The 19,458-nt window shown below is 42.5% G+C and overlaps 1 protein-coding gene and 1 pseudogene across 1 annotated transcript; both read right to left on the bottom strand.

Annotated features, from left to right (window-relative positions):
* Window positions 1–4,464: 4,464 nt before the first annotated feature.
* LOC128778566 (spermatogenesis-associated protein 31D3-like) lies at window positions 4,465–6,357 on the bottom strand (annotated as a pseudogene).
* A 104-nt stretch (window positions 6,358–6,461) lies between these two features.
* On the bottom strand, window positions 6,462–16,354 carry LOC128778587 (spermatogenesis-associated protein 31D1-like). Its single transcript, XM_053907999.1, has 2 exons — window positions 14,482–16,354; window positions 6,462–6,526 (listed from the first exon to the last, which is right to left on the bottom strand). The coding sequence occupies exons 1-2, from the start codon at window positions 16,040–16,042 to the stop codon at window positions 6,462–6,464; spliced, it is 1,626 nt and encodes a 541-aa protein (XP_053763974.1). The 5' UTR covers window positions 16,043–16,354.
* Window positions 16,355–19,458: the final 3,104 nt, after the last annotated feature.

Below are 19,458 nucleotides of genomic sequence, written 5' to 3'. Positions count from 1 at the left end.
AATGAAAGCAGTGGCCATTAGGTATGAATTGATTTGTGACCCGAGACCATTAACTTAAACCTTTAAGCCACCACATCTCCCTTGGTTAGAAGTCCTCAAGCCATAGGGACATGGAAAATATCGAAGATGGAAGTGATATGTATTAAGATCCATAGTACTAGCTTTTTCACCAATTGGGTGACCCATTCACTCTGATGTTCAAGGTAGGAGAATCAGATTTGAAATGACAGATGTGCTATACTAAATATATTAATAAGAACAGGAATTAAATCTTGCTATCTGTAGGGTTTGCTTCCTCTCTCAGTTTGTCTAGGTCTACAGAAGCTGAAGGTTATTTGTTTAGCCTCAAGGTCTGGGAGCTAGGGCAATGTGGAGAGACTGTGGTAGAGGCCGGATAAACCATATTGCACCTAAGTTTTCCTCCCCTTTAAGTGTGAATCAGTATTCAGGTGTGTCAAGTGAGTCAGGTGGCTCTAAGGATTCATTTTACTTTACCATTAAAGATGACCCCACATCACGTTTGCTGCTATAACACCTCTTCTTCCTTCTTTGGATGCTCCAATCTCTTGGATGTTTTCTTACCAGCTGCCACTCCACATAGCCATTAAACAGCTTTGACCTTGAGGACATGGATATAGATGAGGAGAAGCATCCACTTGGCACCTTTGGCCACTTTTGCTTCAGTGGACTGAGTAGGGTGTCCAAGAAGAAACCCTTGCCTTAGGAAGACTTCTAAGATTCCAGTGACCTCCACCTCCTGAAGTTTATACCTTTGTGTAATCACCCCTCTCCTTGAGCATTGGTTGACCATAGTGATTTGCCTCTAATAGAATAAAAGAAAGGTAATGGGACGTCATTTTCATTATTAGTTTATAAAAGATTATAACTTCTGTCTTGTTTACACTTTCCCAACTTTCATAAAGTAAGTTGTCATGATGGAAAAGCCTACATGACAAGGAACTAGCCAACTCCCACCAAGGGCCAACAACGTATTGAGGATCTCAGTCCAACAGGCTTTGAGGCATGCATCCTGCCAACAACTGTAAGTGAATACAGAAGTGGGTCCTTCCCCAGTCACGCCTTCACATGAGAACCTAGCCTCAGCTGACACCTTAATGACAGCCTTCTGAGAGACCCTGAAGCAGAAAATCCAGATAGGCCTAGCCTGAGATTCTGACCCACAAAAATTGTCAGATGATAAATATGTGTTTTTAAGCCACTAAATTTTGGGATATCCATTACACAGCAATTCATAACTAATGCACCTCTAAATTACTGTCACTTTGGTGTAAAATGTAGCATGTCTGGGAAAGCAGGCACCATATAGGAGCACAGCTTCCCTGACAACATCCTGGAGGTGCTGTCTTCACGCTCAAAGACGATCTTGTGTTCTCTCAGGCCAAAATGGTATCCCCGTGCTCTCATAAGCCCTGAGTAGGCTCCGGGAGGTGATGCCTACATGCCATAGTACCTCATCGCACCCTACAGCTGTATATATGTCAGGATAGTTTGGGAGCAGATGAACAAACAGGTGGAGCCAAGGTGTAGACTTTAAGGGGTTTTCTCACTTGGTGAAGGCCTGAACGTTTTCAGAGTAAGCCTTTTGTACTTTTTATGAAAAAAAATCAGGATACCTGAGCAGGGTCAAATAAAGGGCCCCAGGATAAAACTGAGAAGGCCACTGTCAGGCTTCTTTCTTTGGATTGAGAAACCCAAAGAGGAAATCAGTAAGAGCAGAACTCCCTCCTTCCTTTCCCAAAGCAAGAGTCCCCACTCCCATGCCCAGCACCACCTCACAGTCCCAGTGCAATACACAGAGAACCGCACTCTCTGTTAGAACAAAAATGTATTGAGGAGGATTAATATTCTTGGTTGTATTGAAGAAAGATAGTTTTCATAGGAGGATAAGTTATCGTGAAAATTATAAGGCTTTCTCAGCAAGTACAAAACAATTTCTTTAGGGAAATTTCTGCTCCCTGGAAGTGCTGGAGAAGCGTTTTCTGCTCGAATAGAAGAGTCAACTCTGAACATAGTACTTTCATCAGCAGTCAGGGTGGCTGGAAGGACTTCGCGTAATTGATGCACACAGGTAGGGCTTGGATGACACACAGGGTCCCTGGAAGGCAGAGGAGAAGGGGGTTGACTGGCTTAATAGCTGCTCCTTGAAAGTGCCAAGTATCTGGGAGTGTCTGATCCTTTCTCTGTTCTGCCTGACACTTGTAAGACAGTTCTGTTCAGCAGAGATAGCTTTTTGGCTATATAATAATACTTGCCTGTTTATCGTGTTGTGGGTCAGAGAAAGCCCAATATTGGAGGGATATGTCCTGTTAGACTCTACCTGGGCCTACAGTTCTTCCTTCTGCGGGCTTAACTCTGAGGCCTCAGATTCATACCTACATGCCACCTTCTCTTCTAGGTTTTTCTCAATAGTAATCATGAGCTCATGAGCCCAGCACTCACAAGAGCAGTCACACTTTCAACTGGGTCTTGGTTCCGGAAATTTCCTGCTTTGTGATTTTCTGCTTGGACTTGATCCACTTAATAAATTGCCTCATCTTTTTTCTGAAGTAACTCTTGGGAGGAAACTGTTCATTCTGTGACACAGGTGAGGAAGCACTCTCTAATCTTCTGTCCTCAACACGGTGGCTCTTCTTTCTGGCTACAGATGTTCCTATCCCTGAATCCTCCCTTCTACATTTTCCTGCTTTGGAACCCTGAGGTCTCACTTTCTCTGCAATTTTTCTTTGTGGAAAATTCTTAGGCTGGCACTTACCTAAGACCAGCTTAGAGTGCCAGGACTCCTGCTGCTGCTCCGTACTGTATTGTCCCCCAAGTGGACATGCAGCACCTGGGATGCTCCCATATCCCCACTACAGTCACTCTGGAACTGAGTCAGTGGGGCCTTGGATATCAAGCTATCTGAATTAAGGGGCATGTCAGTGGGAAACTCTTGAGCCTGACTGTGCTCTACCCTCTCGAAATTCAACTTTAACTCACTAAAGAGATGTCTTTCAAAGTCTGATAGTTTAGAATCTTGGGGAGCCAAGATTCTTGAGTGTTTTTGGTGAAGAATGTTCAGTGATCAGCACAGCTTCTACCTCACTCAAATTGACATTTGTCATTTTGGAGCTTTCCAACTCACTGGTTGTCAAGACTTCACAAGATTGGGATTGAAGAGTACACAGCTCCTCGGTGTTGAATATGCCCCTGGACAAGTTGTGCTTTGCAACATGGTCTAAATTCTTCTGCACAATCACTCTGCCCTGAGCCATTTCAGTTCCATCGCCAGGACTCACATTCTCATCCTTTGGCTCATGTCCAGCTTCAGCTTGCTTTGGGGGCACCTCTGGGCCACATCTATTGTCTAGTACAGCCGCCCTCGGTCTCACTTGAGCTATGATGCTGTGCATAAGGGGCTGAAAAGTCTGACTTCCATACGCAGCTGTCTGGATACCCTGTGCAAGCTCATGGTTGGTGTCAGAGAGTGATGCTTTCAGGGCCCTCTGTCCTTCATTGCCCATAGGTGACATGGCAGGGAGAGAATGATCCAGGGTGGGGACTGAATTTGGTGTTCTCCTCCTGTTGCCATGAAAAGTTTTAGAGCTTCTCTCATGGGGGTTAGAAAACTCAGCTTTGGAATCTACCAGAGAAATATGCATGGCTGAGGAGGGAATGTCTAATTGGGGAAGAGGCCATGTTGTGGCTTCTCTCAACATATAGAATTTTATGGATTCAAGAACCCTGAGCGGTAGACCTCACCTCTGACTCATCCGAAATCTTACAATATGGGCCTCTAGCAGCCGTCGGGTATTGGGATCGAGAAAGGAAGGCTCCAGAATGGTAATCTGGCAGCAAACCCTACCCACCATTGTCTTTTTTGATTTGTGTTTTCCATTTTAGTCTGGGAACTCCCACACAAAGGCAGTGCATTGTCATCAGCCAGCCATGAACAACACACCTGTAGGAATCCTACACACCTGTAGGAATCCTACCCGCAGTAATCTACCAACATTTCTTGTTCAAATGTAATCTAATGTCAGATTTCATTTGATTCTGGTCTGTGTCCTTCCTTGAGTCATTTGGTAATTCATTCCATGAGTGATCCTTGAATGACACACACAGTTACTTTTTGCCTCCAAAGAAGCCCTAAGACCCTTCGCTAGGTAGCATTCTGAGACCCTTTGAGGGCTGACTTCTGGGCTCTTCTCTAGGATATACACAAGATTCCTCATCATACTCATCCATAGCTAGAACTCTGTTGGGACCCTCTCATGGAAACTTACTAGGAAACTCAATTCAGTCTTTGCTAAATCCTTGCTACTATGGTCCTGAAGCTCAGAGAATTTTGAGCAAACATGTCTGCATTTTTGCTCAGACATGTCTGCCTTTTTGCTCATATACTGAGGCTCTATCAGTACTAGAGACTCTAGATTTCTACAGGCATGGAGGTACCAGTATGGGATTACCTTCCTTGGACCATGAAACTCCAGTTTCTCCTGGGTTTCACAGGTAATATGAAAATGGCCAGGAAGGACAGAGACCATTGGCATGGGATGACCAGCTAAACAATGCAAAGTTGGGAACTTGAGGACAAATGGCTTCATGAGAGTTTTGGAACCAGGCACTAAACCCCACAAACTTTCCTGGTGCTTCTTCAACATGTGCCACTCCAGGTGTTGATTTTCAGTCAAGATAGGAGAGTCTGACTCATTCTTCAATCTGTGGAGAAAGACACTCCACAGTCCCTATTCTGGGATGAAGAAGAAGATGGTATGATTGGTATGCAGGGTTGAAGGTGGGCTTGAGGGTTCACTGGAGTGAAAGGTAGGGGCTGGGATTGGGACAGGGTTTGAGGCAAGGGTTGGGGATATACACTAGGGAGAGGTAGGTGATGGGAATGAGGAAGTGGTAGAGATTCTTGATCCTGCATTTTGACTGTGGAAGCATTATAGAGCCCATTGAATAAGACAAAGTGAGACTCTTATGGGGAATTACTACTAGAAACCAAGAGTGTGGCTGCTAAGGACTCATTATGCAAAAAGGGAAGACCCCAGAAGAGCTGGCCATGTTTCTGATTCCAGTTTTCCCCCAAACACTTGATACAGAGGAGCTGCTGACAAATGCGCAGGTGCTCCAGGTTGCCTACAACATTCTAGCTGTTTTGGGGGCTGTGGTGACCTGTACATTGAATGGCTGCAGTAAATTCACTGAAGATGTCCATGGTATTCTGACCACATTGTTTTGAAAATGGTCCCTCTTCTTTTTCTTTCCTCTCTAAAATCTGGAAAGGCATTCTTTTTTTCATTTGTCTCTCTAAGACTGCCTAGATGTTAAGGCCAAAGAAAGAAACTCCACTGGCCTCCTTGTGCTTGTTAACAGAGTCTCTCCAGAGATGGGTTTCTGGTAGATGGAGGTAAAGTTGCCTTTGCTGAAAATCAGAATGCGATAATGTGGGGAGGAACATGTTCTTGGCATGAGCCTTCCAACAGGAGAATTCTGAAATTGACGGTCTTGAATGGCCACTACCTCTGATTGTTGGGATACAGGCAGACCACCCACCAGGGTGGTCTGTCTGGAGATGAGTCTTCTGGAACAGGCTTCAAGGAGATGGAAATCGATTTAGATTGAGGTACAGTTAAAGTGCATTCTAGCGGTGGTGAAACAGACAGGGTCAGTGTTGCATGGCGCCAAAGAAATGAATCACTGGGATCTTTGTCTGGGACAGACGTGGTAAGAGGTTGACATCTTGGAAAATGGTGGGGTCAAGAGAGAAGATGATATTCAGAGGTAAAGTGGACTCTGCTTGGGCAGTAGGATCCCCTTTCTGAACATCATGTAGTAGGAGGGGGGAAAGGCAAGGGGTTGGGGTGTGGAATGGCCCATTGGGAATTTGGAATTCAAAGGAGGAAAAGACTAGTGTCTGAGGGTGACCTGGTAGTGAGGGTAAGAAAAAGTTAGGTGAGAAAAAGGAGTGGGGGTGGGGAAGACTCAGGCAAAGGGGCTGGTTTTAGGTCTCCTGGAGGGACTGCTGTGAAGGCAGGGGATGCACTGAATGATGAGTCAGTCACAGGAGCTGTGGCAGCCAAGGGGATCACAGAGGGAGTAGCGTCTTCCAGGACCTCCAGGAACAGCAGCTGATTGACCTCAGCAGTTGTACTATTACACACCTCACAGAAGGGGTCTGGACATAACAGTTGACGAAAGTGCATGGTATCATGATGCCGGCACAGGGGGCTGCAGGAGACAGGAGGTACAAAGCTGCAGCCATGGCCAAAACAAACATATGTGGCTCTGGCAATTCTGGCAAAAGTAGTGCCACCCCCCATCCCAAAGGCTTTCACATTCTGACTCTGAGGATTTTCTATCCCTTGTCAATCCCAGGCTTCCCTGAAGCCCTAGAAATTCCTAGACTCTGCTAAAAAAGGTGGGGCGGGGGTGTCAGGAAAGAAGGTAATATTTAGTCACCTTTGCAGAAGAGAAATCACCTTTCTTGCCTCCTCAGCTTCACTCTGGCAAGTTTTCCAGCCTGGAAAATGAGGAGATTGATGAAAGTAGAAGCAAGAGATATTATGAGAGGCTGAGCATGGTTTCCTTTAAGTGATACCCTTGGTAGATTGGACTTGGAGAGCCCTAAGAATGAGGATATAAATCACATAGTCAATGATAATAATAATAACAAGACTCATATAGGTATGTGTTGTTTTTTTTTATCATTCACAATGGACTTTCATATGTATTATCCCATGTGACGTTGAAACAAACCCTATGAGGAACATAGGTCAATGATTACTTCAAAGAGGAATCTGAATATCCATGATATCACAGGCCTTTCAGAAAATCAGGAGACAGAAGTTCAGACTCTTGACAGTCACATGGCCACCTATTGGGCAACACCCATTGACCAGGTCCATTACTGTTTTGTGCTCAGGGATGGGCAGAGCAAGGAAACTGAGAAGGGTCTTGGGCACTGAATGAATGCCTTTCCATGAGCCTCTTCTGTGAGGCCTATTTTTCTGGTAGGGACTGTCTAGCAACTGACATCCTCAGAGATCATGGACCTGGGACCTCATGGAAAGGACAGGAAGGGTCACTCTTGGAGAGCTCAGGTGGAATAGGCAGAAGCTTACCTTTCAGTGTCCAACTTTTCCACCTCTCTTGGCACTGCCCTGATACCAGAATAAAAGTAAAAGAATGAGGAGCTAGGACTCATTTCTCTGTCTCTCTTCTCTCTAGGAAAAAGGGACATTTATCATCCATAAATATTATGACTCTATTTTAAGTAATATAATTTTGTGGCCTTTCTTTATCAATTTTTAAAGATAATAAAATGTTTTCCATATTTACTACTTGGAAAAACTGAAGGAAGTGTTTTGTCTGTGGGGCCCACACTTAATATTTTCAACCATAAGTTCATTGAGGAAATAGAAACTGAGGCCAACAGTCACATCTGTGCTCCTTCAGGTAGGATCCTGTATCCTGGGACACAATTCAGACCCCAGTCTTTGTTCAGAGGCTCTCAGAGGCTCAGCACTGTTCTCCTGATCAGTGAAGGAAGGCTTGGTCAAGTGATGCCAAACATGGGAATGTGACTCTTGATTAAGTGCTGTGGAGCTTTGTTCTCTTACACAGATCCCGTACTCTCTAAATAACCCGATCTAGGACTATGGAATCACTGTGTTTGGGAATTTACACAAGACCCGCCACCCCATCCAGATAGTCTGTGAGCTTCAGTTGGAAACCTTAGTCGTTCCTTAACCTGTAGCCCTGCCAAATCTCTTTTCCTAGAGGAGTGAATGTCTAGTTTCTTAAACTTCCCATTTTAGGTGTCTCTGTGACCCAACCAAACTCATTTAGAAATGTGGGATGAAGAACAGGAATATAAAGAGTCATTCTCTGAAGGGCAACTTCTGGTTCCAGTTCTCACATTGTAAAAGCCTGGAAATCATCACTTTAGTCTTTGAAAGAAGCAAAAAGCTGAACAAACTGAAAATCAATGACTTTTCTTGGAGTCATAGTGGCAAAGCCATTGCCCTAAATCTTCACAGAGTGTGAATACACCGAATCACAGTTAAGATCAGCTTACCTGGAACAGAAACCACTGGAGATTTGGGATTGCTCTTCTTGTGGGAACACTTGAATAGACACTTGGACAAATTTCTGGAGGATGCATGTGGGCTAGCATGAGATTGAGAAACTCCTGGTGTCACAATCTAATGGGGTTCCCCTGCTTATTCATGAGTTTTATTACCAGGAACCCCACCTGGTTCTCACAGTAAGGAGCTAGGAAAAAATGCTCCTGTTTCTGGCAAGGGAGTGTAGGGTTGGAGATAAATGTAACCATTTTGAAAACATTGTGAAATATTCCCAGAGTTCTTCATAACAGAAGCCTACTCAGCAGGGGAATAGACTATCAGAGCCTTATGTCACATGAGAGAAAGTAAATTACTCAACTACAGCAGCACCTTCTAGACTTGACTCAAAACAAACAAAAAAATTTCAATACACTTGTGAACATCACAACCCGGGGACACAGACCCATTAAAAGACTGACATTTAATCATATCCCCTCCCCCAAATCTTATCACCATATCAACAGGATCACAGCTGAAAAGAGCTGCAAGGTATAGGCGCTACATAGGGACATTTAGTGAAACCTACTAACACTAGGGGAGACAAAAAATAACAACACTAGAGGAAATTAAAGACTCTGACATGTATAGCTACAGTAAATATTAAACACAGCTCAACACCTAGCCAGGTTAACATAAGCCTTCACACTATTTCAGTTCCTATTATAATACTCCTATTATAATACTTATAATACTCCTATTATTTGGCTTTCAAAGAAAAAATGCAAGGCATGCTAAAAGGCAAGAAAAAAGCAATCTGAATAGACAAACCAAGCATCAGGTGCACATTCAGATATGACACAGGTTTCAGAATTATTGTACAGAGTCTAAAATAACTGATTATTATATTAGTGGAAAAAGTAGACAACACACAAGAAAAGATGAGGAATATAAGCAGAAAAAGGGGAAACTCTAAGAATCAAAAGGAAATGTTAGAAACCCAAAACACTATGACAAATGAAGAATGCCTTTGATTGACTCATCTGTAGGTTGCATATGGTCAAGGAAAGAACAAGTGAATTTGAAGACATAGCAGTAGAAATGTTCCAAGCTAAAACTCAAAGAGAAAAATATTTTTTTTAATGCTAAAATATAGAATACCCAAGAATTGTGTTTCAAAATGTGTAACATATGTGTCATTGGAATACTAGAAGAACAATAGAGCAGAAGAGATATTTGAAGTAATAATGGCCAAGAGTTTCACAAAATTAATGGCAGATTAACTATACATTGTAGAAGCTCAGAGAACACCAAGCAGAAAAATACTAAAAAAGCTTATACCTGGACATATCATTTTCCAAATGTAGGAAACAAAAAGATAAAATCTTTAAAGAATCCAGACAAAAATAAAAACCCACCTCTAGAGGAAAAAAAGATAAGAATTATGACCTATTATCATAAACCATGCAAGTATGAGACTGGAGTGAAATATTTGGTGTTGAAAGAAAAAACCACAAATCAAGAAATTTATATCTAGTGATATTATCCTTCAAAACTGAAAGAGAAATCAAAACTCAGGCAAATAAAAACAGAATTCAGCAGCAGCAGACCTGCACTGCAATAATGTTAAAATAACTTCCTCAGGGAGAAGGAAAATACTCAGACGAAAAGGAAGAGAAGGAATGAAGGAAGAAAAAATAAAACTTTTATTCATCTTACTCTCAATTGGCCCAATAATAATAATGATAATGTGCTGGATCATTACATTATATGGATAAGTGAAATGAATGACATCAGTGTTACAAGGGACAGGAGGAATTGGAAACTCCTGCACTACCTATTAAGTGGTATAGTGTTATGTAACAGTTGTAAATGTATATTACAAAATCTAGGGCAACCACGAAAATATTTTTTAACAGGAGCGCCTGGGTGACTAGTCAGTAAAGCATCACACCATTGATTTTGTCTCAGGTCATAATCTCAGGGTTGTGAGATGAATCTCTGCATCAAGCTCTGCATTGGGTGTGGAGTCTGCTTGGAATTCTTTCTCTCTTTCTCTCTCTCCCCCACCCCACCCCCTCTACTGCCTGTGCTCTCTCCCTCTTAAAAAAAACATTTTTTTAACAAAGAATAACTGATGTGTTAACAAAAGTGAGAAAATAGAATCACATATAATGTTTGCTTAAAATCAGATAAAAACTGGGGTGCCTGGGTGGCTCAGTTAAGTGTCCGACTTCAACTCAGGTCATGATCTCCTGGTTTGTGAGTTTGAGCCCTGCATCAGTTTGAGCCTGCTTCGGATTTTGTGTCTTTTCCTCTCTCTGCCCCTCCCCTGATCATACTCTTGTCTCTCAATAATAAAGAAACATTAAAAAAATTTTTAAAAAAACATAACTGAAAAATAGGGGAAGAAAAAATGAATAGGTACAACGAATACTAAAAAGTTACAAAGTAGATATTAATCCAACTATATTTAAAAGACCACTAAATGGAAGTGGTCTAAATTCACCAATTAAAAGACAGAAAACTGTCAGAGTGGGTAAAAAGACGAGACCTAATTATATGTTGTTTATAAAATACCCACTTTAAATATAAAGGTATAGATAGGTTAAAAGCAAAAGGACAGAAAAAATGTACCTGCTAACACTAACCAAAAATACATGCATACATACATACATACATAAAAATAAAAATCAAGAGTAATTATATTAATTTCAGATAAAGCAGACTTCACAAGAATGAAAATTATCAAGGATAAAGAGGAGCATTACCATAACAGTAAAGAGGTCAATTCTCCAAGAAGACATAACACTCCTTACCATGTACACATGTAACACATAGCATCAAAGTATGTGAGCAAAAACTGGTAGAACTTGTAAGAAAAAATGGATTAATCCATTGTTATGGTTGGAGATTTCAATAGCCCTCCATCAGAAATGTCTAGATTCAGCAGGCAGAAAATCAGTAAAGATAGTTGACCTGAACAACACCATCAATCAACTTATCTGACATTTATAGAATACTTCATTCAACAGCAGAATACACATTTTTCTCACACTCAACATGGAACATTCACAAGATGGACCACATTCTGGGCCACAAAACACACCTTAACAAATGTAAAGTAGAAATTACACAAAGTATGTTTTCAGACCAGAATAGAATTAAACTAGAAATCAATTACAGAAAGATAGCTGGAAATTCCAAAATGTTTGGAAATTAAATAACACACTACTAATACATGGGTCAAGGAAGAAATCTCAAGAGAAAAAACTATTTTAAACTAAATGAAAATTGAAATACAACTTAATCAAAATTTGTAAGATTCAGCAAAAGCAATAGTTGGAAGTTGATAACTTTGAATGCATCTATTTGAAAAGATTTAATATCTCTGAGGGACTTCTACTTCCCTGATTGATTTCTCTGTGTTTCCAAAATATTGGCAAACACGGATTCTTCTTAACGTAGCACAGCACCAGAAGAAGGACCCCCACCCCACACAGGAAGGCAGGAATGGAAATACCTAACAAGTTGAATTGGATTTCAGCCATAGTGCACTAAGGTGTCTTAGACGAAGATGGTTCATATCATTGGAAATGTATTGCTGCCTCAGGCAGCTGGGCATTGAGAGTACATGTTCTAGACTAGAGTTCCAAGTCGACGTTACAGAGCTTTAGCATAGATACCAAAGGTTCTTGAGGGTGGGGGAGGGGACAACGTAAGAGAGAAACTCACATGCAACCCTTCACCCACCATCCAACACAGCAGATCTGTCCATCCTTCCATGGCCCTTCAGATGCCTCCAACCTACCTTCTAACTCCACCTATTCACCACATATATTTACCTTAGTGAAATCTTCATATTCCACCTGTTACCCTGATATTACCTGAGACCCCTTTTACTGGTTTGGTGATCTCCCTTTGGACCCCACATCATCCCCAGAGATCTACATCCCCAAGATCTACTCTGCCTTCAGCTGCTGTTTTCCCCAGTAGTGCATTTTTACCTTTACGAAATGAGACACATACTCAAAAGCAGCCCTACCCCTCATATTTCCTCAAAAGAATCCATGTTTATTTATTTTGAGAGAGAGTTGAGCAGGCGAGGGCAGAGACAGGGAGAAGGAGAGAGAATCTCAAACAGGCTCTCTGCAGAGCCAATGTGGGGCTCAAACTCATGAACCTTGAGATCATGACCTGAGCCTAAACCTAGAATTGGATATGTAACCAGCTGAGCTACCCAGGAGCCCCTAGATGGTAAGGTGTTTAAGTGGGCTTTTGCACTTTAATCATAATCACACCTGCCAAATGACAATAGTGTAACTTGGGTGAGGGGTGTGTGGGAAGTTATATTGTTCTAGCTGCTTTTGTGCATGTTAAACATTTCTGTAGTAAAAATCTTTTAAAAAATAAAAGAGGTTGGGTGCCTCATAAGGACAGGGAGGGGGGCAGAAGGAGACCTGTCAAGGGAGGATCAGTCCATCAAGACTATAATTTAGCTATTTCTCAATAAAGAGTAATTCCTTTTGCACTGGGAAGGAGAGAGGAATAGGGAAATATTTTTGGAAGATTTTGTTTTGTTGTGTTTGTTGTGTTCTGATGAAAAGCTCCCATCTCACAGATTTCTAGTTCCTCTGTAAACTGTGGTCCAGCACATCTGCTGGGCCAAGTAAAGGTGGCCTAAGTTGAGAAAAGTGAGGAAATTTAAAATATATTTGAGTAGAACTGGGAAGAGAACAGACTAAGGAAATAGTGACTTAACTCCATTTGTTTTGTTTGCATGTAAACCTGGGATAAGTATTTGTGGGGTGGATGAATGATTTCCAGATACTGCTGGGGCTGAATTTCTTGTGGCATCAGTAGACTCAATTGTGAGATTTCCAGTAGTAGTCCGTAACTTAGAAAAAGACATTTCTGGAAAAAGCAGAGAGATGATACTTTGCCAGACAAGAAGGGTTGAAGGGGATTGGATGGGGCCCATTTGTACCAGAGCCTTTTTCTTTTTTAATTGAAGAATAGTCACATTTGTTTCAGGTGTAAAACTCTATGCTGTGCTCACCACAACTGCAGCTACAACTATCACAATTCCATTTTGACTATATTCCCTGTGCTGTACTGGGGCTTTTTTTTGTATGTATGTTTGTTTATTTTGAGAGAGATGGAAAGTGAGCACAAGTGGGGGAGAGGCAGAGAGGAGAGACAGAATCCCAAGGGATCCCTGATGCGGGGCTCAAACTCATGAACCACAAGATCATGACCTGAGCCGAGATCAAGAGTCTGCTGCTTAACTGACTGAGCCACCCAGGCACCCCTCTACTAGAGCTTTATAATGTTGGTTACCTTATAGATTATCAGGAAGACAAGACCTTGGTAGATAGACAAGAAGTTGGAAAATAAATCATGTGGAGTTGATAACAGGGGACATATAAGCTGGAAGGATAGGAGGAGGAGGTAAAAGGACACAATATCAGACTGTAGTATTCCTGATGGCAGAAGTATTCCCAGTACTAAGTTCTACAGGGTGGCAGTAACTGCACTGGATGGGAAGTAAAGGATGCTAAATTGAGATTATGTAGGAACTGGAAGGCTGCGTTATTGGTATATCTACATAGATGTTAGAGCCTCCAGTACCTTCTCACTTCTTCATGTTCCCTGCTCTGGACCATATTCCATCTATTGTCACTCTCAGGCTCCCCATAGACTCTGAATTCTTTCTGTGACCTTAATGTTCAGATGCTGCAGGGTCAATGGCATAACCTTGGACAAAAGGATACCACACTTGTATCGTCTTTAAAGAGGGCTTTAGCAGTGTTTTTCTTTTAACACTGAACAGCCCAACCACTCCCATTCAGAGTTCACCCCCACCCCCCACCCCGTGGGATCCTCTGGTTACAGATTTCCAAATAATGATTAAGCCACTGTAACACTAACTGTGAAGAAAAAAAAAACAGTGGCTTAATCATTATTATCTGAAATCTATACCTGTCTTTTATCCTGCTCAGATACATAAGACTTGCTCTGAAGGGTATAAAACAGTTGATGACAGTTAAGGTGAGGACTACTATACATTTTCACTAAGGCTAACCTATAGGAGACAGAGCCTATCTCCTAAAACTGCATCAAATGGGCTTTTGGAGCACATGATCTCTATTTCTCAACAGATTCAGGGGATTGGTCCCTTGAAGCAATCAGCAACAGCTGAACTAACACAAGCCCTGAATTACCCAAAATCTATGCCCCCAACACAGTACACAGAACAGAGGTCAGTATTAGAGAAATATTTATTGGGGAGAATCAATATTCTTTACAAGGTATTTGGGGGGAGAAATTCCACCCCCCCCCCCCCGGAAATTCTGGAGAAGGGTTTTCTGTCTAAATAATAGACACAGATCTCTGAACACCGTGCCTTTACGGTGAGTGAGTGAGAGTGGCTGGAGGCCCCTGGCCAGCTTAATGCCTGCAGGTGGGGCTTGTGTGGGGCACAGGATCCCTGTGGGGCACAGACAGGTGATGGTTCTGACACAACAGCTGGCCCTTAAGTGCCACAGCTTCCTGCCGGTGTCTGTCCTTGTCCCTGAAATACTTGGAGAATGGCTGTGGCCCACAAAGACAGCTTCTTGGTGACAGGACTTGGTATTTCTCTCTTTACAGGAGGGAGCCCTGTAGCTGAGAGGAGGCCCCTGGGCAGGCTGTGCCTGGGCCTGCACTTGTGCTTCCTTCCGAGTTTTCCCAAACTTGGCTGAGGACAGAAGGGGCTGTTGAGGACAGGCGCTATCTGTAGCATGCCGGTGCCCCATCTTCTCTTCTAAGAACTTCCCAACATCTTTCCTGAGTTTCTGAGCTTCGGTCCTCCCAGTAAAGGCAGCTCTACCTTGAACCATGCCTCTGCTTTGCACACATGGCAGGATGCCCTTTTCCTGGGAGTTTTCTTGTCTTTTGCACTTTCTGCCAGGATTAAGCCATTGTAAAATAGCCTTCACTTTTTTTCTAAAAAGGCTTTCACGGGGAGGCTGACCTTTCTGTGATAGGGTGCGGGAGGATTGGCTCCCAGGCTTCTCTGCCAGTGCCACGTCCCGGGGAGGGCAACTCTTCCTTATAGGCTGGGATGTCCCCAACCCTGCATCCCCTCCACCAAACTCTTGTGCTTTGGAACACGGAGGGCTCACTGTCTCTGTAGCTGGTGGGAGATTCTTGTGCTGGTGCTTCCTTAAGACATGCTTAGAGACCCAAGTATCCTGCTGCTGTTCCGTGCTAATTCCTGTGTCCTGCACATGGACGTGAAGCACCTGGGAAGCTCCCATGTCCCCACTGGAGTCCTCCTGGTCATGAGTCAGGGAGGCCTTGGAAGTCGAGGGGGGCAGGTCGTTGTCTTTGCTCTGGGCCCACCTCTGCTGTCTTTGCTCCAATTTAAGCTTTAATTCCTTATACAGCCGTTCTGTTAAATTAGGATCCTGGGGAACTGATGTGTTTGGTGGGTGGCTTTTAATGGTCACAGTACGTTTGTCCTTATTTGCATTCACATTTATCATTTGGGGGCTTCCTGGCTGGCTGGTTGTCAAGATGTCTCTAGGTTTTGATTGACGCCCATCTAGCTCCTCAACCCTGAATAACTCCCTGGACACTTTGGGCACAGAAACAGGTTCTGGATTCACCACCATTTTGTCCTGTTGCATCTTGGCTCTATCGCTGGGATTTACGGTCTTATCCTTTGGCTCGTGCCTGGTGCCAGCTTGCCTTGCGGGCTGCTTTGAGGGCCATCTGTTGGCTGGTACAGTCTGTGTCTGGCTTGCTTTGCCTATGCTGCTCTGTCTGATAGGTTGAAGAATCTGTCTGCCATCCTTCATTTTCTGAACTTCCTCTGCAAGCCCATGGTTGATAGGACGCGGTGATTTTGCTGGGATTCCCTGTCCTTCCTTGCCCACAGTTGAGGTGGCAGGGAGAGAATGATCCAGGATGGGGGCTGAATTTTCCATTTTGTCTCCATGGAGACATAGAGCTTCCCTCTAAGGGATTTGAAAGCCCCAGATTTAGATTTGGGGTCCCAAGATGGCATCCATCCAGGAAAAACAGAGAATTGTTGTCCCAGTGTTCTCAATTAAGTCCCAAAATTCAGGTGAATGGGACTAGCTCAGGTCATAAGAACACCCTTGAAATAATTACTGGGAACCAGAAAATACTGTTGCCCTGGTCTTAGCCAGCGCTACTTAAAGTGTGGTCCATGGGCCAGTACTTGTTCCCACATTTTTGTCACCATCTGCACCAAGTATAGAAATTGAGGATGGTTAGAACCTTCTATTGCAATTTTACAGAGTAATTAAATCTAATAATTAAAATCCAACGTTTGTATTTTGTTTGTCTTTTTTTTGTGTGTCATTGTTTTCGTGATTCATTTGCATTGTATCTTAGGCAAGTATCAGCCCAGAGTACATGGGGGAGCAGGGGGAGGAAGCAAACTGGTCCTCCACCACAGAAAGTTTGAGAAACTATGGTCTAATTTGCATGCTCCACCTTGAAGTCTGGGAGTGAGTCAGCATTCTGGAAGCACACAGGGAGACTTGGGAAGATCTTTCCCTCATGCGATGACAGGGGGCAAAAAAATGTCCATTCTAATTGTGGGACCTAATTTGGAGAGGAAAGAATACTCCCAAACTTCCCTTAGCTCTGTCATTTTCTCATGCCTTCTTCCATGTTGACCTGCCCTATTCAGAGTCTCTGGTAAGAATTTACTCTGTGTAAGCTCTGGATATGGCCATTTTAATAGGCTAAACATTACATGCAGCTTCAGCTTCCCTGCCCGTCAGAAAATTTTTTTTGTTTATTTTTGAGAGGGAACGAGAGAGAGAGAGAGAATGCAAGTGGAGAGGGGCAGCAGGCAGAGAGAGGGAGACGCAGAATCCCAAGCAGGGTCCAGGCTCTGAGCTGTCAGCAAAGAGCCCAATGTGGGGTTTGAACTCTCACGGGCTGTTGAGATCATGACCTGAGCTGAAGTCAGACACTTAATCAACTGAGCCATACAGGTCCCCCTCCCATTGCAACTTTAATTACTAGAATCAAAGCCTCTGAATGGCTCTCCTAACCCATTAAGAGAAAAAGAACTTTGAGTGAGACTAACACAAGGTAATTACTAAACTAAGCCAAAATCCTTTGCCATGCTCTTGGCAATGAATTATGGAAACTCCAGAGCCCCATAAGAGGTCTAAAGGGGAAAAAATGTTCACAACAAATTTCAGGGACCTTGGTTTCTCATTAAAAATACATTTTAGAAACCGTTTTAGGTTAACTTGCTAGGGCAGTTGTATGGCAGGGGAACGGGGGCAGCACTTCAGCAAACTGCAGCTTTCATTTCTCTCTTAAAATGGAAACAATAAAAACACAATTAAAAATAAAATTAAGAAAACATAATCCGAAAGAGTATTTTGATTCTTTTTCTAATTAAAGCTCTGCAATTAAAGTTTTGCAGGAGAGCCACCTGTGTTTTTAATCTCCCTGTCCACAAAGGGCTAATATAGGCACAGGTTTGAGATTGTCTCCTACACTCAGAGCTGGAAAGGACCTTGGAGAACCTTCTAGTCTGGCTATCTCATTTTACAAATTGGAAACTGAGGCAAAGCAGGGTGACTTGTCTCCTTAGTCCTCTCTTTCATGTGTGTGTGTGCATGTGTGTGCATGTGCGTGTGTGTGTGTGTGTGTGTGTGTGTGTGTGTGTGTGTTTTCTCTCAGAAGGCTTGGAAACTTGGAGCCTGCACAGTTTTAACATAATTCACACATTCAATATGGGACTTTCTTTCCAGGGCCCTAACTCATCTTCTGGTATGAAGGCAGTGCTGCAATAAGCACCAAATTTTACCCAGTACTGCCTCAAAATGTGTGATTTTGGGGGTGCCTGTGTGGCTCTCTCAATGAAGTATCTGACTCTTGGTTTCAGCTGAGGTCATGATCTCACCATTCTTGGGATCAAGCTCCACATTGGGTTTCATGCTGACAACGTGGAGCCTGCTTGGGCTTCTATCTCTCTCCCTCTCTCTCTCTCTCTGTGCCTCCCCCATCTTACATGCATTCTCTTTCTCTCTCTCTCTCTCTCTCTCTCTCTCTCTCTCAAGATAACTAAACTTTTAAAAAATGTGCTTTTCTTTTTTGCCTAAGTGAACTTACAAACAATTGAAATAGTAATGCTTTTTTGTGAAAATCTAATGGAAATACAGTGTGTGCCCTTCACCCCTCCTGCATTAAAATAAACTGAATGTAACGTTCCTTCACGACCCACGCTTAGTCTAATAAACTGCTGTGGTACTCCAGAGGAGCCAGTGCAGAAGTTTCGGCATGTAGACACAAATGCACATTGGCCCCAAAACCTACCATCATAAAAAAAATCCACCACTTAGAATTTAGTGGATTACTTCTTTTTCATATAAATGCAGTGATTGATTATAAAATACACAGTTCAAAATTGACCCAAGAAAGAACAGGCTTTCGTAGGTCACAAGACCACCCTTGAGAGTTAATGTAGATTAGGTCAACCTTCGCGGGGATTAGGGAGAGAATCACAAGGAGGAAGTGGAACAGAACTCATGTTGGTCAGTACTTATCATGTGCCCCAAACTTTCACTCATTCCCTTTAACTATGTGAGGGAAGAAATATTTTTCTCATTTTACAGATAACAAAACTGAGGCCCCGAAAGATTAAATAACTTGCCCCAGGCCACAGAGCATAAAGCAAAAAAGCAAGGTTATGACCAGAGCTTCCTATAGTCCCGGGCCTGCACCTTCGCTCTGCAGGATAGTGTTTATCACTCTTTCTTTTTATTCTGCTCCCTGAGGCCAGTCATTGGATCCTTGATTGTTGGGTTACATCTACACCAGATATTTAGGGGCAAAAAGAAGGGAATTCAATTCGATTTGGCTATTTATACATTTAAATTTCTCAAGTGAAGGAGGCACCTGAGATAAAATATCTTCATTATTATTTTAGATTAATTCATTGACTCTAATCTTATCTGTGCTCTATAGTCACAAACATCAAAAGTTGATTGAAAATGTGCATAAATTCATACATAAATGAATTATACATGAATTCATTATAACCCTCATAATGATTTACACAAAATCCAATTAACATTCTATGAAACTTCGGGAGAATGTGACGAAATTCTGATGTTCACAGGAAGAAAAATAGGTAAGTTGATCACAGAAAATTTGGAAGGAGAATAAGAGATGGAACTAGCCACACTAGATATTTAAATATAAGACTATATAATTAAAATAATCTACTGAAAGAAGAAAAAAATATACAGTTACAGAACACAGACTAGCTAGTCCAGAAATTGATTTTGTTCCATATAAGAATTTGCTAGAAAATAAAAATGACACCACCAGAAAGGAAGAGCTATTT

Source organism: Panthera pardus, unplaced genomic scaffold (assembly GCF_024362965.1).
Source record: "Panthera pardus isolate Hobbes unplaced genomic scaffold, ASM2436296v1 HiC_scaffold_20, whole genome shotgun sequence".
Lineage (NCBI taxonomy): Eukaryota > Metazoa > Chordata > Mammalia > Carnivora > Felidae > Panthera > Panthera pardus.
Note: the sequence above shows the minus strand (reverse complement) of the source record. Positions and strands in the feature narration are given on the sequence as shown.